Source organism: Eulemur rufifrons, chromosome 17 (genome assembly GCF_041146395.1).
Source record: "Eulemur rufifrons isolate Redbay chromosome 17, OSU_ERuf_1, whole genome shotgun sequence".
Taxonomy (NCBI): domain Eukaryota; kingdom Metazoa; phylum Chordata; class Mammalia; order Primates; family Lemuridae; genus Eulemur; species Eulemur rufifrons.
Genome location: NC_090999.1, coordinates 51,491,783 through 51,518,964, shown reverse-complemented (window position 1 = coordinate 51,518,964; position 27,182 = coordinate 51,491,783). Strand labels below are relative to the sequence as shown.

Sequence of the window (27,182 nt, the reverse complement as noted above, 5' to 3'; positions counted from 1 at the left end):
CATTGCTTTGTATCGCAAAATGCCATAGGGAAAAACAATGTATCTCATGGAATATTACCCAAAACAAGTAACTTTTACTAAATAAACTAAAACTTCTACTTTATCACCAGTATCAATTCACCCTAAATTTCTTACTAAAAGTATTATGATCCTCTATATTAATCTAAATCACCATTCTGTCCATCTTAGATCATGACTTGAAGAAAAAAATACACAGAACTCTTTCCTTGACTCTTTGCACCATATGCAATATACATTTAGTTTCTTCTTTACTAACTCCATTTCAAAAGCTAAACTCTAAACCTCCTTTTACTCAGTTAATAGCTGAAGAGCATGCTAATGGATAATTTAAAATAATTTATATTTATTGCCATAAAGAGTATAAACACAAATGCATACTGACAGAAATATTTAATTTTTAATATAAGTTATATTATCTATTTTTATATTCCTTATATTTCTATGTAAATATATGTGTTTCATCCTGCTCTGTTCTACCCCTAAACTACTCTTGGCTATACCATACATACATTTCTTACATACTTTTGCTGTTCCAGAATAATGCTACTGTTTATTCATATTTCCCTTTAAAATTAGATGTGTACAAAGTAACCAGCTGATAAAACACAAATAGAATTAACTCATGAAAAGATGTGTTTTTAAAAATTATCTCATGCACCTTTTATTATTTTTACATTTACTGCAAATCTCAAATATTTTAACAGTGCCAAGGACTTTAAAACTTGAAGCTAACACCTTCTTCTGCATCTCAGCTAGTCTTTAAGAAGATATTTGTCAATACTGATTTACTCTGAAGTGTAAATGATGCCGTAGCACAATGGGAAAGAGTAACTCATGGAAAGAATAACAAAATGTTGTGTGTGTATACATATGGTAAAAATAAAAACTAAAGTGATTTTAAAACTTCTTTAAATTAAAAAAAAAAAAAAAAGAATAGTTTAAAGACCAAAGAACTGTGTCTCATGACTAAGAAGGAACTTTCCTATATAGTGCAGATGTAGTGGGGGAGGGGTAGGCTTCTGCTTAGGCTAGAGAAAACTGGAAAGAGCAATGCTCCCAACCCTTGCAATAACAATTTAAAAAACTGAATAATCTGCAAAAGCATAGCTGTATTTAAACTCATCAAAAGGCAACCAATCAACCCAAAATACAACTCAGGAGAGATAAAAGACTACCACTTGGTTGTTGGAGCAGACAACCAACAAAGAATTCAGCTACAGCTTGTAATGAATTGCTAAACACTAATGATTGGTTAGAGAGAGAAGACAGAACCTCTAGGAGCCAAAGACCTGTGGGTATTCACACCTATTCACAGGGTCTTCTCCATAGGTCTCACCAGCTGCTCAGAAGACAGTCTAGAGGCAGGACTCACTCAGGTTACAGGTCTGAGGGAGGCAAACAGCAGCCACAGAAATTCCCCTTTATCCCTTCAAAATTTTTAAAAGCTTTAATGGGACAGCAAACCCCATCTTCCTCGGGACACAGCTGAAGACCCACTGCACCTGGGGAAAGGGCACAGAAAAAAAATCCTAACCCTGGAGGAGGGAGAGGAATATGTCCTGGTCTAGACTATTAGAGATTAAAAAAGTTATCTCCCAGAAATGCCACTCCTGGGAATATAATCAAGAAAAATGAATACACGTTCACACACATAATCGTACGTGCAGGCTGGGAGCAGTGGCTCACGCCTGTAATCCTAGCATTGTGGGAGGCTGAGGCGGGAGGATTGCTGTAGCTCAGGAGCTCAAGACCAGCCTAAGCAAGAGTGAGACTCTGTCTCTACTAAAAACAGAAAAATTAGCCAGGAGTGGTAGGGCATGCCTGTAGTCCCTGCTACTAAGGAGGCTGAGGCAAAAGGATTACTTAAGCCCAGGAGTTTGAGGTTGCAGTGAGCTATGATGATGCACTGTACTCTATCAGGGGCAACAGAACAAGACTCTGTCTTAAAAAAAAATGTACATGTATATTCATAATATTCATAAAGCCAAAATTGAAAAAGGCAGCAAATGTCCATTAACTGGTAAATGAAAAAATAAAATGTAGTATAGGGATACAATGGAATGCTATGTGACAATAAAAAAGAAATTAATTACTAATACACTCTACAACCAGAATGAACCTCAAAAACATTCTAAGTGAAAGAAAACAGCAAAATACTACATATTTTATGATTCCATTTTTATGAAATGTCCAGAAAAGAGAAATTTTAGACAGTGACAACAGATCAGTGGTTGCCTGGAGCTAGGGAGTAGGAATGGGAATTGGCTGCAAATGGGATCCAGGGAAATTTGGGGGTGATGGAAAAGTGCTAAAACTGATTGTGGTGATGGCTGCACAACTCTTTAAATTTACTTGAAAATCATTTATTTGTACCTTCAGAATGGATGAATTTTATAGTATGTAAAATATATCCCCATAAAGCTGCAAAAACATCAAGAAATAGCAGTATGTGATAATTATTTTAAAATATGGAGGTAAATGTCACAAATGTAAGTCAGGAGCAAAAACTGCTGGTAGAAAATGATGAAACTAGAGTTATTATTTTACTTAAAAAATCATTGTACAGTTATTTAAAACTATATACATAACTTCTATGCATGTATCACTTTGATAAAAATTGAAAATTTTTTAGAAGTGTTCTCTATGAGCTAAAAACATGTTTAGGGGCACGTGCATGTGACAAAACTAAAATTATAACTGGAGAATGAGCAAAAAATACCTAACTTCAGGCTGTTTACCTATAGTGCAGGGAAATGGGAACATGTCAGAGCTTCAGCAATATTAATATTGGTCCATTTTTCAAATTGAGCAGTGGGTTCACAGTTCATAAATGTTTTATTATTATGCCTTATAACTGATGTTTCAGATATTCTTTGGTATATATTAAATATATCATAAAAATGAGAGAAAGTACTATTTTGAAAATTGTCTTCAAAGCTAAAAACAATGGCTTTGGCTTCATTACGTGAGAATCATAAAAAATGATGGATCAAACATTTATCAGGTTTTAAATAACAGATTAGTTTCATTTTCAGGATTCTGAATATCACAAAATAGCTTGTGTCAACCATAATGCCACCCTCCAAAAAATTTAAATGGTAAAAAATATGTTTAAATCCATTGAAGAGCTACTACAGCAACCAGGAACAGAGGGACCATAGTTCTGGAGTGGACGAGAACTACAGAGATGTAAGCTGGCATTCTGTAACCACTTTTTCCCTGAATGCAGGACAAGAAGCTGAGAATCCAAATTCTATCTGCACAGAGGGCTGCTGCAGGGAAACAGACAAACCTATAGAACTACTGACAGTCTCACAGGGCTATAGACACAAAACTGGATATACAATGTAACGAAATACTGATGAGAAAGTAATAAGCATAGAACTGACCCTAACATGTTGTCAGCTTCTCTCTCAAAGAATGTACCAAACACTGATGCTAAAATGATAAGCAGAGCCTCCGATCACAGAGTAGGGTATTCTGCAATGTTCCCTAAGAGGACAAGCAGCAGAACAGCAGATTTCAAGTTTTTGGTCTCAGGACCTCTTTACACCCTTAGAAATTATTGACGATCACAGGGAATCTTTATTTCCATAGGTAATAGCTCTTGACTTACCAAGTTAGAAATCAAAACTGAGAAATATTTGAAGTATTTAGTAATTCACTTTTTAAAAATAAATCTTTTATAATTTTAGAAACATTTTAATGGGAAATAACTATATTTTCAAAAATAGTAAAAAAGAGTAGCATCATTTTATATTTTGGCAAATCTCTTTAATGTCTGGCTTGTATTAGAACAGAGATCCCCCACCTTTTTGGCACCAGGGACCAGTTTCATGGAAGACAATTTTTCCACGGACCACGGTGGAGGAATGGTTTTGGGATGATTCAAGCACATTCCATTTATGGTACAGTCAAACCTCTCTGCTAATGATAATGTGTATTTGCAGCCACTCCCCAGCACTACCATCACCGCCTCAGCTCCACCTCAGATCAGGCATTAGATTCTCATAAGGAGTGTGCAACCTAGATCTCTCACCATGTGCTCCTATGAGAATCTAATACCACTGCTGATCTGACAGGAGGTGGAGCTTATGCAGTGATGTGAGCAATGGAGAGCAGCTATAAATACAGATGAAGCTTTGCTTGCTTACTTGCAGCTCACCTCGTGCTGTGTGGCCCGGTTCTGAACAAGTCTTGAACTGGTACCAGTCCATGGCCCAGGGGTTGGGGATCACAGTACTAAAAGATAGCTATACTCTTCTTAACTGCTTCTGCATTCAGTATGTTTCATATCATTTGTCATGTGGTCTCTGAAAAAATTCCACTAAACACTTGCAAAGAATAAGAGTGAAAAGGCAAACATCTTAATATTATTATGAAATAGTTTTGAGTTTGTGAACACTCTGAAAGGATGTTGTCCTTTTCCCTTCTCCCTCGAGGGATCACAAGACTACATTATATGAGTCTAGAACTTGCTAGGGGAGAAGTCCTAGTGAATAGAGCAGGTTCTCAGTTGAAAACCTTAGAGGGTTACCCTCTAGGAATGGAGAACCATAGATAAACAGAGACTAAACAAAACTACACCTCACCCTTGACTCAATTCAGCCCCTGACTTCTGTCCTAACAGACAAGCAGGACAAAATGTGAACTCTCTCTGAAACAACTGAACATTGTCAGAACTCTTTACTATTTTTTACTCAGAGTTTCCAGATTCAGTCAAGACCTGTTAATTATGTCAACAGACAGCATGATGTAATTGAAAACCAAAAGAAAAAACAGACAAAAAACCAGACCCACAGAGTGATCTAAATACTGAAGTGTCATACAAAGATATTAACAGGAGAATTTCACCAAAAAATAAAACCTTTTAAAAAGATTCAAGGCCGGGTGCGGTGGCTCGCGCCTGTAATCCTAGCACTCTGGGAGGCCGAGGCGGGTGGTTCGCTCAAGGTCAGGAGTTCGAGACCAGCCTGAGCAAGAGCGAGATGCCATCTCTACTAAAAATAGAAAGAAATTATATGGACAACTAAAATATATATAGAAAAAATTAGCCGGGCATGGTGGCGCGTGCCTGTAGTCCCAGCTACTCGGGAGGCTGAGGCAGGAGGATCGCTTGAGCCCAGGAGTTTGAGGTTGCTGTGAGCTAGGCTGACGCCATGGCACTCACTCTAGCCCGGGCAACAAAGTGAGACTCTGTCTCAAAGAAAAAAAAAAAAAAAAAGATTCAAGTGCACATTACAAAACTAAAAGAAATTAATGAAATCAAGAATTCAATGCATGAGTTTAACTACAGACAAGACAATATAGAAAATAAGATTAGTGAAATGGAAGACAGGTCAATAGAAAATATTCAAAGCTTGGAAAGAAAAAGACTGGAAAATACATGAAAGGCATGTAGGATACTGGAAAGGACATGTCAACTGAAGCCTACAAGGGAAGAGAGAATGGTGCAGAAGCAATATTTGAGGAAATAATGTCAAGCATTTTCCACATAGTTCAAAACCCATCTATAAATTCAAGAAGCTCTACAAACTCCACGCAAGATGAATACAAAGAAAACTATTGAAAACCACAGATAGAAAATCTTTAAAATAGCCTAAAAGATAATTCCTTTAAAGAAGCATTAAAAGGCTGACAGCTGACTTCTCAAGAGAAATGATGAAAGCTGGAAAATAATGGAACAGCGTCTCTGAAGCACTATAAGAAATTAACTGACAGTATAGAATTTGTATCATTGAACTAAACTTCAAAAATGAACGTGAAATGACAATGTTTTCAGTCAAACAAAAACTGAGGGAATTCATTCCCAGCAGATCCATACTAAACAAAATATAAAATAATAAAAGCATACACACAAAATAGAATATTAATCTAAAAGAAGAAAACATGAATATAAAACAGATATATTTTATAAATATATATAATATGTACTATCTTATAAATAGTAAGATGGTAGATATAAATCCATATATATCAGTAATTATTAATACATTAAACATAAATAGACAAAAAACGCAAATTAAAAGACTAGATTATAGGACTAAATTTTTTTAAGTTCATTTTTATCTGGAAATACAATAGACACCTTAGTCTAAATTATGATTTTCTCTTAGCTTAGAATGGGGCACAAGAGGACAATGGACTAAAAGAAGCAAAATATAATGTGCAAGGGCTGTCCAGAAAGTATCCAGCCATGTAACCATTCTCATCGTATTAACAATGGCTGTATATTTTCTGGACAGCCCTCATATAAGAAATCACAGTTCACTTATAGATAATCAAAAGTAAATGACAAAACCTAACAGATCCAATAAAAGTAAAAAGTTAATCCTGACTACCATTTGTTGACCATATATAATGCCAAATCTTTTGTATACATTATCTCTAATGCTCTTATGAGCTCTACAAATATTATCCCTCATTTACACTTAAACTGAGGCTCTGAGAGGTTTTACTGGATTTGCCCAGAACAACACAGCTTTTTAAGTGGGGAAGCCAGGATTCTAACCCTTTCTCAGTCTGTTTTCAATAGTTATGCTTTTCAACAATAATGTTTCCTCATTAATAATTACCTAATATATTTTGAAATACTTACAAAATGTTTAGTGATTTTTGGAAGTACAAAATTAAAGACCAAGTTATAATCTTTTTAAAACACAGAAATGACAAAATGACAACTCCATGTTTAATTCTGATATCTATTAAACTTAATTTTTAAAAGTACATTCACTTGAAACTTCTCTATATAATTCCCATTCAGATTTTTACAATGGGATTATCCTATGGAAGACAAAGTGCCATGAGTATATCAGTATAAGGAAATGCCAAAGTTACACTCTGAGAAGGTACATTAATTATTTGAAATACTGTAATTCAACTATCCCCATAAAAAAAAAATTATTCCTCTCAGTTCTACTATGCACTGTGAACCCAGATAATAAATATATTTGTGATATACTCTAAAAGAGTAAGATGTAGCTAAGAACTCAGCCTAGAAACTGATAATGCCAGAACTAAAAATGTTCCACAGAGCATTTTTATTTCAACTGACAAAGAAAAAGGGGAAAGAGCTAACTAAGTGACTTCAAGTAATCAAAGACAGAAAGTTGGCTTTTAGTAGTTTATTTTGACTACATAGTCATAGAAGGTTTAAAATTCAAAGTCTGTAGTCCATATCATTTTTTAAAAAAAGTCTCATTACAATACCCCCATCTCCCACCAACCAGCATCATTCATTACAGATAGGTAACGTATTGGTAACGTGATGGAAGTAAGCAGGCAGATGCTAGATGTCAAAATAAAAAATAAAAAGAGCCTTGTGAGCCAGGCTTAAATAACAAGGAAAAGAGGAGCAATAACTTTCTTACATAACTTTCTAATCCCTATTGTGAGTTAGGTCCTTTTCATTCTTCTTCTAACCAACAACTACAGGGGAACCTCTCCCCCTATTCCGTGACAACCAATCTCTCATATTCCAATATATCCAACGGTTCTTTCTTCTCTTTCCCTCTTCCCTTCATTCCATTTCTAATCGATTTACTTTTCTGTTGTCTGACATTTTTTCTCTCCAAATTCCCTAACACTCTCCCATCTCCTTTTCTCTTCTGTTTTCCCCTATCTATTCACAGATAAGGGTTTCTAACTGTGTGTCTGCGTGTGTGTGTGTGTGTGTGTGTGTGTGTGTGAGAGAGAGAGAGAGAGAGAGAAAGAGAGAGAGACACATTCTGGTTAATTAAAGAGATTTTAGGATGAAATGGAAAAAAAATTGAACAACTGAATGTGGTCCTCTAATTTCCCTGATAGATCATTTGCACAACAAAGGCCTATACCCTAGTAATGTTGCCCCTCATTCATGAGAGTTGAAAAGGCTTGTTATTTGTATCAATTTAACTCAAATAAAAATGAGTTGATAAACTATTGAATACGGGCCCACAGAGGACTATCATTTCAACCAGTATTTCCCAATGTTTATTTCTTAAAGCAATAGTTCAACAATGTGTTCCACAGAAAAATAATGGTTTCATGATCAAGTCACAAAATACAAAGCACACTAGGCACTTAAAGGGTCTAAGAAATTCTGAAATGAAAAAACTTACTAACTTTACCATCCAGCTGTTATGAAACTTATTAAGCTAATGCACTCTTTTTCCCCTCAACATCCTACAGAACATGCATTTAGGAAATGTTAATCCTAATCATTGATTAAAATATACTATACAAAGTAGCATACTTAATCTTGCAGCATAGTTTTACTATGCTAAAACGTTACTGCCTTTAGAAAAGCTAAAAATGAATTTACAGAGAAACTAATTACCAAGTTGCTAGGTGAAAATGACTTATTTTAAATACTGCATATACATTTACCTTCCCTAGGTTCGTTTAAAAATTAAGACTGAAATCACCACTGATGATTTTGAAGGCACGGGGTGGGTAAAGGCCAAAATTTCCCTTAAGTCAAGTATACCACATGAAATATCTAAGACCGTTTTTATTTCTCCTTCATTAATTTTCATGCTTGATCTTTTTTTCAAATGGGATTTTATAACTTACAAAATCCAATAAACAGACATGCTACTGGACTTTTCTGAAGGTATGTTATACAATAAAAAATTGTTTAATGAAAATGTGTCAATTTTTCCTTTAAGGTATACTACTAATTATTTACTTCAAGGTTTTAAAGAGCATATTTTAAAATACACACATTTTACCTGAAAGCTCCGTAAAGTGGTCTGTACCAACAGACAAATGAACAAGGAGTAAAAAGCAAGAACCACAGGATACTCAATCCAAAATCAACCCCTCTTGAAGAATCAACACAAAACCAAGCCGTGCATCCGAAGATATTTAGAAACAGTGTTACGGCGTGGACTGTGGAATCAGAAAACAAAATAGAAAAAGAAACGTTTACATTCAATTTATGAATTCAACAAAAATTGTAAATGAAAAAATACTTCCTAACAGCGAATGAATTCTATCCCATGTTTCTATTTAGTAGTTTTCAAAACACTGCTATGTCTTACACATTTGATTTGGAAACAGAGTATGCACACAAAAAGGAGTCCTAATACATGCACTATTTGGCAAAAATTCTGGTGACCCTCTCACCCTAATAGGCAATTACATAGCTAAACCAGAGAATCACTACCTGAAGGGCTTCCCTATGAAGGAAACATGATGTGTCTCCTGATTTAAGGTCCAGGAAGAATAGTAGCATCTGCTAGGAGAAGAACGAAGATTTGGGAGGAAAATGACCCTACACTAAGAACTGTATTTTCACAGAATGGGGCTGCAGACTAAAAACTATAGTAAAAATACTAATACAATAGCAATTTCTAATGACTATATAGTCAATCTATAAGGATTATTAATTCATCCTCATAGAGTTGTCTGCTGTCCTGAAAAAAATTGTGTTTTGGTAGAGGATTAAACTTACTAAACCATCACCCCACTCCTCTACACTACACAATACATTTCAGCTGTTCTGACAGGCCATTCCTTTGGTTAATACAAATAGGTCCTGGCAAATTCCTCATATGCTGTTAATAAGTACTTTCCCTGACAGACCAAAAACCAAAAATCTGAGTAACATATAACTACACCATGATCCTAAAGAACCATTATAATAAGAATTTTAAAAAAATTTATTCACAGGCTGAATTTGTCACAGGAAATAAATTCTTATATAAGCTAAAAGAATTGTTCAATGTAAATTATGAATACAAAAAAATGCCAACTACTTAAATTGAAATTAAAGATGGGAAAACCTGTTGAACCTAAACAAAAACATCTCAACATATTAAAAACTAAAATCTCCTTACAAATCAAAAATAATAATTAATGAAACAGTATAAAAACACATTCTAGAATGTTCCAAATTTGCTCTCATCTAATTACTAGATATATGAACAAGCTCTAGAGTAAAAGAAAGAGCTCCAGAGGAAGAGTGAAGACACAGTTACAGTCAGACAATATTAAACCAGTCACTTAACCTCTATGAGTGTCAATATTTCAGCTATATCCAGTTTAAAAACTCCATTCAATTCTATCACAAAAAAGAGACTCTCACTAATTACTCTCCCATTAGGGTTTTTAACACTCATGAAAGAAAGTCAGTTATTACTAATAAATTTACTTAAAATCCTTTGCCTCAAAATAAGGGTACTTTTGTTAAGAGCTTAAAAACAAAATTCAAAAGAAAATTATTACTCTGTAGCATTAAATGGCATCCAGTTGTCTAAAGAAGTTTTAAATGTTAGGAACATTCTAACTTAAATTTCAATCTTCAGAGAAATAACTTTTAAAGCCTTATCTCCTAATCCACTTAAAGAAAGACTATATGTTTTAAAGTTCACAAAAAAATTTTCCAAGTATAGATAAAAATAGCAATTTAATTTTGTGTAATAAAATTTTTTTCTCAATGTTTTCATAGTAACCAAAAACCATAATCAATGAATCACTTACTTATACCCCAAAGAAGACTAAACTGTCCAGGGCTAATTACTGAACAATCTGTCCAATTATGAAGAGTTCAGAAAACATACAGAAAAGCAAGGTACTGTGAAATGCATGACTCTATATTGCTAATTTCAATACAATTTCAGAGAGAGATGAATCTATGCCAGTGGACTCCAAATGTAGGTACAGAAATCATTTGATTTTGATTATTGGATTATATGATTTGCAATCTATACAACTCTCCTTCATAGAAAATTTCAATTTGCTTTCCTAAGCACTCAAATCTGTCAGTGGACCTAAATTTGCAACCATTGCTACAGTAGTCTTGGTAAGTTCTGAATTACAATATAGACACCAAAAATAAACAGTATATTGTCTTCTTCACTAAATGGTGTTTAATGAACCTAACTTGTTTTTCTTGGTTCCATTTTCTTTTTTAATTCAAGAGTACATTCAAAGAGGTTGAGATTCATCTCACAGTGATATTTCTAATTACTTCAGTTCATTTATAGATTATATTATTTGCTTCAGGTAAGACAATTTTGAAAGCATATTGTCATGATACTCAGTTTAAAATGTAAATTACTTCATTTCAGTGCTTTGTAGGTAAATCTAATGTAAATGTAAATCTAGGCCCTGGGCTCTACAGTTAAGCTATCCAACTCCAACCTTACTTGTATAATGTTGGACAAGTTATTCAAATTCTCTAAGCTTTAGTTTTCCTATCTACAAAACACAGTAATATACTACCTGCTTCGTATTAGTTAGGATTTAATAAGACAACGTATACAAAGTGATTATTAACATTGTGCCTGGCACAAAGTAAATCCTCAATAAATGTTAGCTCTTATTCTGAAAGCATTAGTCAATCCCAATATCAACAACAGGTGAATACTTCTTGAAAATAATTTATTAAAACAGCCTATATTCTACAAAATGTAGGTACATTACCAAGCTGGTAGTAGATCTTACTTTGTTCCAGGTAATGGCTTCTTCAAAACTGAACCCTAACTGGAATTCTGAGACCTTTCTGAATATAGTTAACAGACCTGCCAACTGAAAAGGGCTGGGGAAAACTATAGTCAACTACATTATTTCTGAGAAACTCAGAAAGTGATTATTTCTAAGACAAAACAGACCTATTTTAAAACACTCAGCATTGGTAATGTAATTAATAACCATTTAGTTAAAATTAACCATCTTCCCCAATCTTGATTTACTAAATTCCTTGTATAAGTTCTATCCCAACCCCATCTCCTCCACCAAAAAAATATTTTCTAGTCCCAGCTACTTGGGAGCTCAGGCAGGAGGATCCCTCAAGCCCAGAAGTTTGAATCTAGCCTGGGCAACATAGTGAGACCCCATCTCAAAGACAAACAAACAAACAAAGAATATTTTTCAGTAAGTCAAAGAACATATATCTAAAATGCTAGGCCACTTTCTGCCCATTTAAAAATATACATATATACCATATATATAAAATATAAATGCATATATTGATGTATTGAGTTGGTTAGCACATACATACATGGAATCATACTTTCATATCAAAAATATATAATACTACTGACACTGGGTATTCATCAAAAGATATCAGATCAAGAACAGTATCTCAAAAAGAAACTAAAAATAAAGGTTAAAAATGTACTACCAAAAACAACCCACATATGCGAAGAATGCTCCTAAAAGATTTTCAGGGAAATTATCTCACCCATTTGGTCGGGGGGCGGGGGGTGGGGTGGGGGGGGAGTCTCACTAATCATAAAGTAAAAACATACAAATTTCCTCCATCAAGAATGTATTCTACAAATTATCCATTAACCCAGAATGTTGCACAGGTAAGAAGCCAAGACAGCTATCTCCCCTTCTGACATAATGATATCAAGTAAGACTGAGACTACTGTTTGGAAGAAAAATGAAACAGAGAGTAAGTGGGAAGTCTGTGTACATACAACAGAACTGTTAACAGCTTGACATTTTATTTTAGTATTTCATGAGTTGTAATTATACTCGAAGCGATGTGAGCATCTCAGCCTAAAATGTATGTTCTAACATTCCATTCAATAAAATATCCTATATTAATTATGTATTTTCAATAATATTATAAAAGTATTCACAACCACTTAAAATGAAAAGTAAACTATGCTCAAAGCTATAAAAAAATCTTACCATTTATAATATTACAATATTGTATGCCCCTTTTAAAAAATAGCCACAATGCCTACAGTTAACAGAATTTTTTAAACAACCTTCCTCTGCATAAAAATAGTATGCATAATTTATTCAAAGCAAATCATGCCTAGATAACATCTTTCAAGGAACAAGAATCATTACACAATTCTACCCATGGGACAGAGAAGTCGTTCTTTCCTTAAAAGAATGCCAGTTCTCAGTAAGTAAGTTTTTCTCTTCCAAGGACTTACATTGTCACATAAGGTACAATTTGAAGTACCTAAACATGGTATGTTTCACTCTGAAAATATTATTACAAAAAATGAAAACCAATTTACTACACTATCTTTAATGTAACAGTTCCAAAAAACGGTGGATTCTGACAAAATATAAACTCTAAAGAAATATATAATTTGTTCTATACTCACACATCCACAAGTAGTACATAAGCTTTACTGTCTTTTGGAATTCTACAGGAATGTCTACAGAAAAATCCTGATAGAAACAAGGTCCCACAGGAAAATTTCCAGGAAGAGGTGGCCAATTATTTTTCCTACCTGTAAATTAAAAAAACAAAAAAAGTTATTTATATTACAACAAATATGTGCTATTCTGATTTTTGGTTTCATAATGAAGACTACTCCTATTATTTTAATAGATGTTATTTTAAAAATTAATACAATATCTCTATACTTCTAGAACTTTGGAAGCTAAGTTTTTTAAAATTTACAAATTTTCTCAGAATATCACCTTAGAAAACAGATGGCAAAGTAATTTTCCACTTATCAAATCCTGTTTAGCAGGAACCAATCATGTACAGAAAAAACAAGAAACAAAAAGAAAACACAGGGACATACCCTGTGATTCTGCCCTAAAAACAGATTTACTTCAAAAAGTCCCAAGAGCCTGGATGTCATGGAAAGATCATTTAGTTTTTTAACTTCAATTTCTTCCTCAGCATGTTAAATCTTTAAACATAATTCTGCTATTATTCCTAACCCATGTGGAGAAAGAAGATCAGCTTCTGAATTCTTCAAGTTTTTGTTAACTCCATGAAGAAACACAAGATTAAACCAATACCCAAGAATCAAATTTAGAAATCTCTAAGTCTAGGCCGGGCGCGGTGGCTCATGCCTGTAATCCTAGCACTCTGGGAGGCCGAGGCGGGTGGATCGCTCGAGGTCAGGAGTTCGAGACCAGCCTGAGCAAGAGCGAGACCCCGTCTCTACTAAAAATAGAAAGAAATTATATGGCCAACTAAAAATATATATAGAAAAAATTAGCCGGGCATGGTGGTGCATGTCTGTAGTCCCAGCCACTCGGGAGGCTGAGGCAGGAGGATCGCTTAAGCCCAGGAGTTTGAGGTTGCTGTGAGCTAGGCTGACGCCACGGCACTCACTCTAGCCTGGGCAACAGAGTGAGACTCTGTCTCAAAAAAAAAAAAAAAAAAAAGAAATCTCTAAGTCTGGAAAAAAATAAAATCCGAAAGACATATGTAAGAAAACCGTAAAACTGTGAGAAAACATGAAACAGTCATGAGAAAGAAGCTGAGAAATTATGGAACCTTCAAAAATGGAGAAAAGCAAGTTCAATCAGTGAGGGGAGAAAATGTATCTATATAAAGAAATTAGATTGAAAATAAGACTTCGGAAATAGAGGACAAAATAAAAAATTAAACATAAAATAAGTCAGAACATAAAAACAGTAAAAACAGCACCTAAAGGCCATTTTCTAATATTAGATGTCATATCCCCCAACTTTCAAAAATTCAATTTTATATAGTTTTTACAGACCAGGAAAATTTTCACAGTGGAAAAAAGCATGACTTACTATTTCAGATCCTCCCCAATGTGCCTTCTCTGTTACATTTCTCATACTATTCAAATTCCATATAGTTCATACATTTCTCTTACCAATCTCCTAATAGTTGAGAAGCAAGGGAGAGCAGCAGTAAAGAACAGAGGCTCTGGAACCAGAACTGCCCAGCCACTTACTGGCTAGGTGGCCTTGGGCAACTTGACCTCTAGAAACCTTAGTTTCTATTCTATAAAATGAGAATAACAACTCTACCATCCTTCGCAGGATTGTAATGAGGATTAAATATGAGTTAAAAGGTGAAAGTACTAAGATGTACTAACATACTACAAGTCTGTTAATTTCCCACTCTTCATTACCACCTTTACTAAAATACCTCTTACAGAAATCACTTGTTATTAGTCAGTGCTGAAGAAATAGGACTGATTTTGTTTACAGGTATTTCAGAAACATTGATCCCAAGTAAACCTTTAGTTTCTCCATCTACAGATGCTATCTCTGATGCTGCAAGCAACAAAATGACCCAGGAGAAATGTATTCTCATGAGGCCCTAGACTTAACATGTTCCATTTAATAACGTAAGAAAGAAATAGTTCTGTAAATTAGTGTTGCTCTAGCTTTGCATTCCATCCCTATCCCAGACATCCTAACCAATGACTTATCTAGCCCTTATCACTTCTTACCCAGATACTGCTAGTCTTCCCTAAGAGATTCACGTGAAGTGATCTTTGGTAGTCACAGGCTGAACAGATTTTATAGCAAACAATTCAGCATGTACTAATTTCTTTGTCACTGTATAAAAATACCTTAGGCTTCCAAGGGTCACCACAAACATTTTTCTAACATGGTCTGACAAATATGATAAACTTGTGAGGACAAGGATAGAGATAATGTGAAACTGGTCTGAATAAATCAGCTAGGAGTCAAAAGTAGGGCACACTCAAATGTACTCAAACATTCAATAGACCAAAAAGGACCCAAGCGCAGAATAAAAGGCTCCTGGACTTAGAATAAGACAAAATCACCACATTCACATTCACTTTCTGTGTGATGAAGCTAACACTGTTCTAATCCATCAAACGACTATGCAAATCAGCCAAGATCAGAGAACTACAGAGTATCACCAAGGCAATCTGCTGTGTCCAATCTGTGTGCTAGAAGAGGACAATAGGGCAGGGTTTTATCCACAAACCAAATGACCTAGGAGCCAGTACAGATACAATTTAAAGTGTTTAAATGTTATTTTTATCTCAAACTCCTTTGGATACTACCATGTTGACTGAGGTTTTGCATTTCTCGTTCTCGACGATCTAATTCTGCAGCTTTTCTTTCTAGTTCTTCCTGACGCTTAAGAAGTTCAGCTTGGGCCAAGGCATGTTCCTAAACAAAAAAAAAAAAAAAAAGAAAGAAATCAACATATGAATACGTTTGTCAGAAGTATAAAATATTTTAACATTTATATGCCATCTCCTACTTCTCTATTATGATAGAAACCTAATTCAACTGTACTTCCAAAATATAGGGATTTATTGAAGGTCATAGTTTCAGAAAATTTTATGAGGATATTTAGCCCATTTTGGTCTTTTGGCTATGAAAACCCTCAGTAGGTATGTTGGGTCCATATGGACAGGAAAAACCTCTCTTAGTAAGAGTAGTCAGAGTCCTAAGGTAATCTAGAACATGAAATTAAGGTGATCTCTGTGCCTAAAAGAGTGAAGAACAGAGGCAATGAGAACAGTTGAGGAAAACAGACATACAGAAAAAAGGGCAAATGAATTGGCTCTTGTAAGTTGGGTTAAATGGGTTATAAGGTTCCCAATGCAAGAATATTTTATAATATTAACATCTTAAATGTCACGAGAGAATGAGGTGAAAAAAAGGATGTGGTTAAGAAATTCTGCCCTATTACTCCATTTGTTCTTACACGACATTAGACATCTTATTCATCTCTTCTTTTCTCAGATTATGCCACCTTCCACCTCCTACCACGGTCACTGTCCATTGCTTAGCCATTATAACTCTCTCCCAATAATATCTATTATTCTAGCAATGTTACTGTAATGGTATCCGTGCATTAGAAGGTGAGACCAAAGGCAGTTAAAATTTTGCTACACAAGTCGTACACCAAGATGATAAATGAAGAACTCAAAAAAAGAATAATTCCTAACAATGGAATAATGCAAATGTTAGTAATATAAGCTGACAAAGAGGTATGAGTATTTATACGGTGACAAGATAGCAAATACATACTGAAAAGGCAGTTACAAATGATAGCAATAGGAATGCAACAATATATTTTGCTTTGAAAGCAAATGTTATTGATATTGTAATCTCCAACATGAATTTACACAGCTAACAAGCACTAACCTTTGCAATCTGTGTATAAGCTGGATGTTCCTCTGTTGGTTTCATTATTGCTGGTTGTGTATTGGGTACATTAGGCATCTTCACACTGCCTGGTGGAGGCTAGGAAAATTAAGAAAAGGATAAATTACATAACATAGAGAGCCAACTTTAACTTCTTTCAAAAGGTACAAAATCAATAAAATGCAAAATCCCAAGATCTGCCTCTCTTCATCCCCTCCCCTCTCACTTGACTAAGTGTGTGACAAAGAGCTGCTTATGTTTTCCATCTACATTTTCTCAAACTTATTCATTTCTCAACTATACAATCTGGCTGCTATTTTTGTACACCACATCACACCAATCTGGAACAACTTTTATGTAACAAAAGTGAGTTGTTTTTCAGTTGCCAAGGATGTAAGAAAGAAAGAAGCTGCAAAAGAAAGTTCAAGGATCAGAAGAACTACTGAAGTCCTAAGACACCACCAATATAGCAAGACTTGACCCTAACACAACTAACAGCAGCCCTGAAAAGGAAGCCACGGGTAACCAAAGATGTAACTGGAGTACAGCTGATTCTAAAATTTATATGGAAAAGTCAAGGACTAAGAATTGGCCAAGCAATTCTGAAGAAACATCAGATAGGGAGACCTATGATATTAAGACTTATTATTAGGCTATAGTAATTAAGAGTGTGGTACAGATGCAAGGATAGTGAAATAGACTGATAAATAAAAGACATGAAACAAACTCACACAAATACAGAAATGTGATACCCAACAGGCGTGGCCCTATAAAATAGTGAAGAAATAATGTATTACTAAATAAATGGTGCTGGGATAAATGGTTACCCATATAAGGGGGGGGAAAAAAACCCTCGATTTTTTATTTCACAACATATATAAAAATAAATTCCAGGTGGAGTAATGACCTAAAAGTGAAAAAACAAGACTTAAACATTTCTAGGAAAAAATGAAGGTGAATATCTTTATGAACTCACGGTAAGAGCTTCTTAAATGTAAGTTCTGGAAATCTTGTGTTTTGTTTATAATGAGTACCTAAAACAGTACCTGAAACACAGATGCTCACTGATCATTTGTCAGATTAATTAAGATTAGAAAACACAGAAACCATAAAAGCTAAAAACTAACAAATTACAATGAACCCTAATAACAAAGTAAAAAGTCAAATCAGAGACTAGGGAAAACTAGTTGTAATACATATAACATAAAATTGTTACCTGGAATGTATACAGAATTGTTATAAACCTATAAAAACACAAACTATTAATAGAAAAATGGGCAAAAGATCTGAACAAGCAATAAAAAGAGAAACAGGAATGGCCAAGAAACATACGAAAATATGTTCAACCTCACTAGTAATCAAGAAATGCAAAAAACAATGATATACCATTTCAAAATGATGAGATAGAAAAACGTATACTCTGACAAGACCAAAATTTGGAACCATGAAACAGACACAGTAGTGGTGTATGTGAAAATTAAAGCAATAACCAAGATAGCATTTCAAGTCAGTGTAAATAAAAGGATTATAAATAAATAGTGCTGTGACAATTATTTAAATTTTGGGGGGGGGGGAAGGAATCAAATCCCTGTGTCTCAATAGAATTCCAAATAGATTAAAAACCCAATGTAAAAAATATATATAAAACTATAAAGACAGTACAATATATTTATTATATAGACTATAGATGACTACCTGATCTTGGGATAAAGAAAAGCTATCCTAGGCCGGGCGCGGTGGCTCACGCCTGTAATCCTAGCACTCTGGGAGGCCGAGGTGGGCGGATCGTTTGAGCTCAGGAGTTCGAGACCAGCCTGAGCAAGAGCGAGACCCCACCTCTACTAAAAATAGAAAGAAATTATATGGACAGCTAAAAATATGTATAGAAAAAATTAGCCGGGCATGGTGGCGCATGCCTGTAGTCCCAGCTACTCGGGAGGCTGAGACAGGAGGATCGCTTGAGCTCAGGAGTTTGAGGTTGCTGTGAGCTAGGCTGACGCCACGGCACTCACTCTAGCCTGGGCAACAGAGTGAGACTCTGTCTCAAAAAAAAAAAAAAAAAAAAAAAAAAAGAAAAGCTATCCTAAATATTCAGAAGGGATGAGGAGAGAAAAATCATAATGAAAGGTAATATATTTAATTACATAAATATATAGAACTTCGATGACAAAGTATTTCATAATCAAGATTAATGGCAAAATCTAAATAATATGCCACATGTAACAATTAGTTAATACATTTCTTTATGTACAAATCAATAAAAAAAATAGATGAGCATGTTATTGGAAAAAATGCATTTTAAAAAACCCTTAACAGGCAGTTTGTAAAATACAAAAGGAAAATAAACAAAAAAAATTTCAACCTCATGAGTAATCAAAGAAATGCAAATTTCACCTAGTTATTTTTAAAATGATTATTACTATAGGATTATTATCAGATTTTGGAAAAGATGTAGTAAAATGAGTATTCTCACACACTGACAATAGCAGTATAAACTATTAATAGTAAATAAAATAATCCTGGAGTACAATTTGTTATTATGTATCAAGAGTCATAGATGTACTCATACCTCATATCCCATAAATAGCCGGTCTTTAAAAATATCCTAATAATGCAAGATATTTACAAATGTATGCATACCAAGAAAGCTTATGGGTTATAAATAACCTAATGTCTAAAAACAGGGAAATTACTAAAAAACTGTGATACATCCATAGGAGGGTATATTATGTACCTATTTAAAAAATTCTGTAAGAATATTTAATAAAATGGGAAAGCTTAGACAAATAATAAGTGATAAAAGAAAGGTATAAAACAAAAGTATACATACAGTATAATGCCAATTATATATTTAAAAATATATCAAAGTGTTAATAGTGATTATTTGTGGATTAAGAGCATTTCCTTGTATTTTTTATCTCCACTATCATCTTTTTTTACCAAAAGAATCAAAAATTCTCTGTTCCAATTGCCTGTTCCCACAACCCAGTATCTCAAATTAATAGGCAGAAAAACTGAAGCTAATCAGTCCTAAATGTTCTCCAATTAGAAACGCATGGTCTTAAAGTCCTCCCCTCAGGCTCACTGCAGCCTTGAACTCCCAGGCTCAAGCAATCCTCCTGCCTCAGCCTCCCGAGTAGCTGGGACTACAGGTGTGTGCTATTGTTACCACACCCAGCTAATTTTTCTTTTTCTTTTTTCTTTTTTTTTTTTAAAGAGACAGGGTCTCACTACATTCCCCAGGCTGATCTCAAACTCCTGGCTTCAAGTGATCCTCCCACCTCGGCCTCCCGAGTCACTGGAATTACAAGCTTGAGCCATTGCACTTGGCAAGTACCACCATATTGATTTAATAAGCAGCAACAACAAAACAATGACCAAATAAAATGCCTGGCAAAGTTAGCTTGGCAGCCACACCTCGGGAAAAACAAGAAGAAATTACCCAAGAATTCACCCACTTGAAACCTTACTATAAATGCTTTATCACTTTAAATACCAAATGAAGTATTAAGTATAATAAATTAGTAGCTAAGGATGAAGGTAGGGTTAGAGCTAGTAATTTGATATATTTAAGGTCATAGTTGCTTGTGGTATAGTAATGATAAGAAAAGCTGCAGAAGCACAAATCTCTAATAGTAATGATATAATAGCTATTATCCTGATAATTTCTTCACATTTGTAGATGTTAACTAAATCTCTGTCCAGCTCTGGGACCTGGTATTTCTTCACCACAACATACTGGATTAGCCACAATCCAAGTATAGCTCTGGAGGAAGACCTCATCATAAAGACCTACAATAATAATGGTTTCTAGTTCTTTTCTAATTTTTGCTACTGCACAAATGAGCAAATACACACACACACACACACACACACACACATAAACAAACCACTCAGTACTTTGATTTCTGACAACACAGCAGACCACACATCTGTAGAGCTCCCCTAGTATGTAACACCTAAAAGATTGGATTAAATTTTATTTAAATAATATTTTAAATACATGGCTAAACTGACAAGAAATCCTACGAAGCCATAAAATATGAAAAACTGTAAATTCAAAGAACAGCCTTGGTGCCACGCCATTCACCAAATCACTAGTGATTTATCTCCACTACTAAACTGGAGACAAAGCTTGGGAGCTGGTACAAGGTAAGAGTTTGATCTGAGATCTCCGCTTAAAGCTGGGGTCTCTAAAATGCAACATTCTCAGAAAAAAAGGTAGGAATATCTGCATGTCTTGCCCTTGACTCTGGACATAGAAGGGGTAAAAGGAAACTCTTCCCTCAGAATTCCTAATCATAAACCTACCAACTTGCAGATTTGGGGCAAGAATTCACACTACCCACATAGAGAAGATAATACAAGCTCCAGTTTTCATTACAAGGACTCTCAGGCTGGTAGTGACCTCAGGAACCTGGCAAAAAGTAGAGCAATACCCTTTAAAACCAGACTGCAGGCCAGGCGCGGTGGCTCACGCCCGTAATCCTAGCACTCTGGGAGGCCGAGGCAGGAGGATCGCTTGAGCTCAGGAGTTCGAGACCAGCCTGAGCAAGAGTGAGACCCCATCTCTACTAAAAATAGAAAGAAATTAGCCAGACAACTAAAAATAGAAAAAATTAGCTGGGCATGGTGGCGCGTGCCTATAATCCCAGTTACCCAGGAGGCTGAGGCAGGAGGATCGCTTGAGCCCAGGAGTTTGAGGTTGCTGTGAGCTAGGCTGATGCCATGGCACTCTAGCCCGGGCAAGAAAGTGAGACTCTGTCTCAAAAAACAAACAAACAAACAAATAAAAAACCAAAACCAAAACCAGACTGCAAAGAATTATCACAGATAAAGTTCCAAGTAGCTTTGGCTCATGAGTTAAACACGTAAGGAAGCAGGCCAGCATGAGCAAAGGTCCAAGGACATAGACTCCAAAATCAGACCTGAATATGTTAGAATTATAATATACACAACAGGTACGTTTAATAAATGTGTGTAATAAAAGTTTGACTAAGCAACAAGAAACTGTCAGAATTGACCAAACTTCTTAAAATGATACAAATGGAACTTTTAGAAATGAAAACTACAATAATTAAAAATCGTAAACTTAACAGACAACTTAAACAGCAGTCTATACTGCTGATGTAGATGATGAAGATGAAGAAATAACTACAGAAATGGAGTGGGTCTAAAAACTGCAGTGTTCTATATAGCAAAGCGCAGAGAAACAAAAAAATGGAAAATACGAAAAATTACAAGACATGGAGATACAGTAAGAAAGTCTAACATACAACTAAGAGGTCCACGGGAATGGAACAAAGGATGAGGGGTCATCAATGTTCAAACAGAACATAAGGACACTAATTCTTAGATTCAAAACTCAAACCAAATTAAAAAAAAATTAACACCTAGATAAATCGTAGTGGGAGCACAAACCCTAAAAATAAGAGATCTTAAAAACACCAAGAAAAAAAGACAATTCCTACATAAAGAAAGAGCTGGCTTTTCAACAGCAACAGTGGAAACTCAAGTAGAATGTGCTAAAACTGCTGAGAGAAAAAATAACTGCCAATGTACAACTCTAAATCCAGTCAGATTAGCTTTTGAGAATTAAGGTGAAATAATGATAAATACTGAAAAAAATACTACCAATAGACTCTCACTAAAGGAACTTCTACTTTAGGAATAGGAAAACAATGACACCAGAAGGAAACTTTGAGATGCAAAAAGGAACATCTCTCTGCCTCAATGGATCCTTCATAGTCCATCATCTTCATTTTACATTGATCAAAAGTGCAAAGAAGGAAACACAACTTAACCATAGGGAAAAAGACCCCATTCTAGTGCAATCACATGTACTACAGTAAGGTAAACTCTTCTCCTGACAAACCTGGAACTGTGTCTATCACTATTTTGGCTATACCCGAGAAAAACCTGAAGTATAGAGAAAAGGAGAGGGTGGAGAGATGGAGACAAAGAACAAAAATGAAACAGGCCAGGAAGAGAATAAGAAAGCGAATAAAAAAACAAAGTCTGGCAGAGCAAGGCTGTATATCCTTCTCCCATGGTGGATGAAATTTCACAGATTAGCAATAGATTATATTGTAAAACATCTCTTAAAAAATTAAGGGGTTATGCCCCCATAACGTGCTGAAATAAAAATAAAAAAATTAAGGGGTTATAATTCTTTCATATTTTAACACAAATTATCTTACTACATTGGCGTGTTCTGTGGTACATTACAGAACTCAGCTAGGACCTATCAATAAAAATTACAGAAAGACGTATTTTGTCTCAAAGGAATTAAGAACATTTTAACAATCATAATTATACAATAGTGATGAACTGCTCGATAATACAGTGAGTTCTCTACCTTGAAAATTCCAAGGATGACTCATTTTTAAATAAATGACTGATAAGTCAAGGTCTCTTCAAGGTATAGGAGGTTCATGAGTTGTCTTTGCCATGCATAAACAAATATATGTTCTCCTTCCAGGTTTTCTTGCATACCCTAAACACCTATTCCAGAAAATTTCTCCTTGCTTTTTTCCAGCTCTTTCTCTTCCACCTGTGAGCCAAAAAAGATACTAAGCATACTTGTGGTCTAAAGGTATGTTTCTTAATATGTATTCATGGATCTCCTGAATCTTAACTGAAACACAGACTCTGGGCCCTACTATGGACCTCTCCATTTAGAACCTCAGGGGTTAAGGAGAATGAATTTGCATTTTATTTTTTTTTTATTTTTTATTTTTTTTGAGACAGAGTCTCACTCTGTTGCCCAGGCTAGAGTGAGTGCCGTGGCGTCAGCCTAGCTCACAGCAACCTCAAACTCCTGAGCTCAAGCGATCCTCCTGTCTCAGCCTCCCGAGTAGCTGGGACTACAGGCATGCGCCACCATGCTCGGCTAATTTTTTCTCTATATATTTTTAGCTGTCCATATAATTTCTTTCTATTTTTAGTAGAGGTGGGGTCTCGCTCTTGCTCAGGCTGGTCTCGAACTCCTGAGCTCAAACGATCCGCCCACCTCGGCCTCCCAGAGTGCTAGGATTACAGGCGTGAGCCACCGCGCCCGGCCCTGAATTTGCATTTTTAACAAGCTATATTGTTTTTTAAACAAGATCCCCAGGGTGATTCTTAGACATCTTAAAATTTGAGAACTGCCCTTGAAGACAAAAAAATTTACAGCTTCTATAAACCACTGTTGTATTCTTTCACCTAATAAAACTAAAAGAATCCTAAACCTTTTTGCAGCTCTCACTCCCTTTTAACAGCCTCTGATTTAGCACAGAAGAACTGACTGTGGCTGTGCCTACTTAACACAGATTCCCTTGTTATTAAGGATGGTGAAAGTAATACAGACTAATCTCAGAATTGGGACACATTGAAATAATTTTATTAGAATAGATAACCACCTTAAAATAAGGCCTTTAAATATTAAAATAATTGGGGGATGAGGTGTATATTAGGAGGAAAGCAGGGAAACAACAGGATAAGCGTTTCCAAGTAGATGAAGGCACATAAAGGAACACAAGCATGATCATACACATTCATTCACACACTCATCGAACACTCACTGACCAACAACGTGCCACAAATACCTACGGGAATTGGGATACGTTAATGAACAAAACAGGCAAACATACCTACTCTCATAAAACTTACAGTCTAGCAATAGGAGATAAACAATACATACAATAAACAAATACATTCTAGAGTATCTTAAAAAGCAATAAATTTTGGCCGGGCACAGTGGCTCCCGCCTGTAATCCTAGCACTCTGGGAGGCCAAGGTGGGAGGATCTCGCGAGGTCAGGAGTTCGAGACCAGCCTGAGCAAGAGCGAGACCTCATGTCTACTAAAAATAGAAAGAAATGATCTGGACGGCTAAAAATATATATATATATATATATATATAAAAATTAGCCGGGCATGGTGGCGCATGGCTGTAGTCGCAGCTACTCAGGAGGCTGAGGCAGGAAGATTGCTTGAGCCCAGGAGTTTGAGGTTGCTGTGAGCTTGACGCCATGGCACTCTAGCCCAGGCAACAGAGGAGACTCTGTCTCATTAAAAAAAAAAAAAAAAAAAAAAAAAAGCAATAAATTTTATAGAACAAAAACAACAAAAACCAAGGTAAAGAGGTCACTGAGTACAGGTTGTATGAGGATAATTTTACAAAGATGGTTAAGGGAAGCCAATATTTCAGCAAAGTCTTGAAGGAGGTGAGAAGGTAAGCCTTGTAGCTATCTGGGGGAAGACCATTTTAAGCAGAAGTAACAGCCAGCGGAAAGTTAGGAGAATGCCAGGCATACACAGGAAGACCAGTGTGCTGAACAGGAATACACAAGGGAGAGTGTGTGGAGAGATGAAGAATAAAGAGATGCTAGGGACCAGATTACAGTCTATTTTAAAGCCTCACAGTTTTTACTCTGAAAAAAAAATTAAAGCTGCTAAGGGTACTTTCAGTTTCTGACTCCGTATATAAGGAGTTTGAAATTTGCCACTCCATGCTAACAAGTAAAAAAGATGAACAAACTAAAAATTCAACAAGACATGAGAGCACAGGGTAAACTGCTGCCACACGAGTGGAGAAACAGGTAAATACAGGGAGGATTTCCAGAGCAAAACCCCTCCAGTGGAAACTGCTGTGAGAATCAGTTACCAGGGTAGGAAAACCAGAATGGCAATGAACTGCTGGAGGCTCAGTATAGACAACTTCGGGAGTTAAGATCTGGAGAGGGACTCTCATAGGGGAACCACCACAATTTTGTTTTACCTCTAGGAACTCAACCAGTTCTCACAATAAATGTCGGAGAAAAATCCCTTCCTGCTTCTGGCAGGTGGAGGGGAGAACGAACCACTTTGAAATACATGAGAGCATTCTGTTCTTGACAAGGACTGCCCTCAGGAAAAACTATTTAACCAGTGCCTACCCTGTTGGGGTTTTATCAGAGTCTAAATGACCTGGGAGAGAGGAAATAACCAACTCCAGCCATCCTGTCCCACCGAAGGGAGGAGAAAAAACTTAGAAATATTTGTGAAGTCCACAGTCCAGAGCCAATAAACTCAATAAAAGACTAAGACCTGCTCATTGGACTATAGAACAGTTCCCAACACTTTACCACCACGTAACTAAAGGCCTATTTACAGCAATTCCTTTTACCCAGGTACATCATGTCCCTGGTAATAGCAAAAAATTACAGGTAATAATAAAAGACAAAAGACACAACTTGAAGAAACATCAAAGCCAGACAAGGCAAGGATATTGGAATTTTCAGACTAGGAATTTAAAGCAACTGTGATTAATATGCTAAGGGTTCTAATGGACAAAGTATATGAGAACAGGTATGCAATGTAAGCAAAGAGATGGAAATTCAAAGAAGGAACCAGGAAGAAATGCTGCAATCAAAACCATTGTAACAGAAATAAAGAACGCCTTTGATGGCCTCAGCAGACTGGACACAGATAAGGAAAGAAACTCTGAGGCTGAAGCTGACAATAGAAATCTCCAAAACAGAAAAGCGAAGAGAAAACAGACTTAATCTCTCTTTTTTTTTTTTTTTTAGACAGAATCTCACTCTGTTACTGGGCATCAGCCTGGCTCACAGCAACCTCAAACTTCTGAGCTCAAGCAATCCTCCTGTCTCAGCCTCCCAAGTAGCTGGGACTACAGGCATGTGCCACCATGCCCAGCTAATTTTTTCCATTTTTAGTTGCCTGGCTAATTTTTTTTTTTTCCCCTATTTTTAGTGGAGTTGGGGACTCACTCTTCCTTAGGCTGGTCTCGAACTCCTCAGCTCAAGCAATCCTCCCACCTTGGCCACCGAGAGTACTAGAATTACAGGTGTGAGTCACCGCACACAGCCAGAAAATAGACTTAAAAAAAAAAAAGAATATGCAAGGACTATGGGACAATGACATTGAGAGATTACAATCTCTCAATATGCCAACATAGATTCATCAATTGTAATAATTGTACCACCCTGGTGAAGGATGTTCTTGATGATCGGGAAAGCGTAATGTTTTCAAGGTTCAACTATGTTAGCTATTAATATTTCATTCCTTTTGGTACCACATTTTATTTCATTCATCAGTTAATGGGAACATAGGTTATTTCCAATTTTCGGCTGCTATGAACATTTGTGTACTAGTTTTTGCATGGACACGTTTTCACTTCTTTTGGGTATATACCTAAGAGTGGAAATGCAAGGTCATGTGCTAACTCTATGTTTAACATTTTGAAAAGCTACCAAACCGTTTTCCAAAGTGGCTGTACCATTTTACATTCCCATCAACAATGTATGAGGGTTCCAATTTCCGCACATCCTTGCCAACACTCCCTGTTGATCTGACTCACTGTTGTCT

General features: G+C 35.7%; 1 protein-coding gene across 2 annotated transcripts in view; it reads right to left on the bottom strand.

Moving 5' to 3' along the window:
- SCAMP1 (secretory carrier membrane protein 1) overlaps nt 1–27,182 on the bottom strand; it is an 89,207-nt gene that overhangs the window by 22,895 nt on the left and 39,130 nt on the right. For both annotated transcript variants that reach the window (XM_069492017.1, XM_069492018.1), the window contains 4 exons: nt 16,834–16,932; nt 15,738–15,846; nt 13,080–13,208; nt 8,733–8,892 (listed from right to left, as the gene is read on the bottom strand). In XM_069492017.1, coding sequence (XP_069348118.1) covers nt 8,733–8,892; nt 13,080–13,208; nt 15,738–15,846; nt 16,834–16,932 — 497 coding nt within the window. The remainder of the gene's footprint in view (nt 1–8,732; nt 8,893–13,079; nt 13,209–15,737; nt 15,847–16,833; nt 16,933–27,182) is intronic.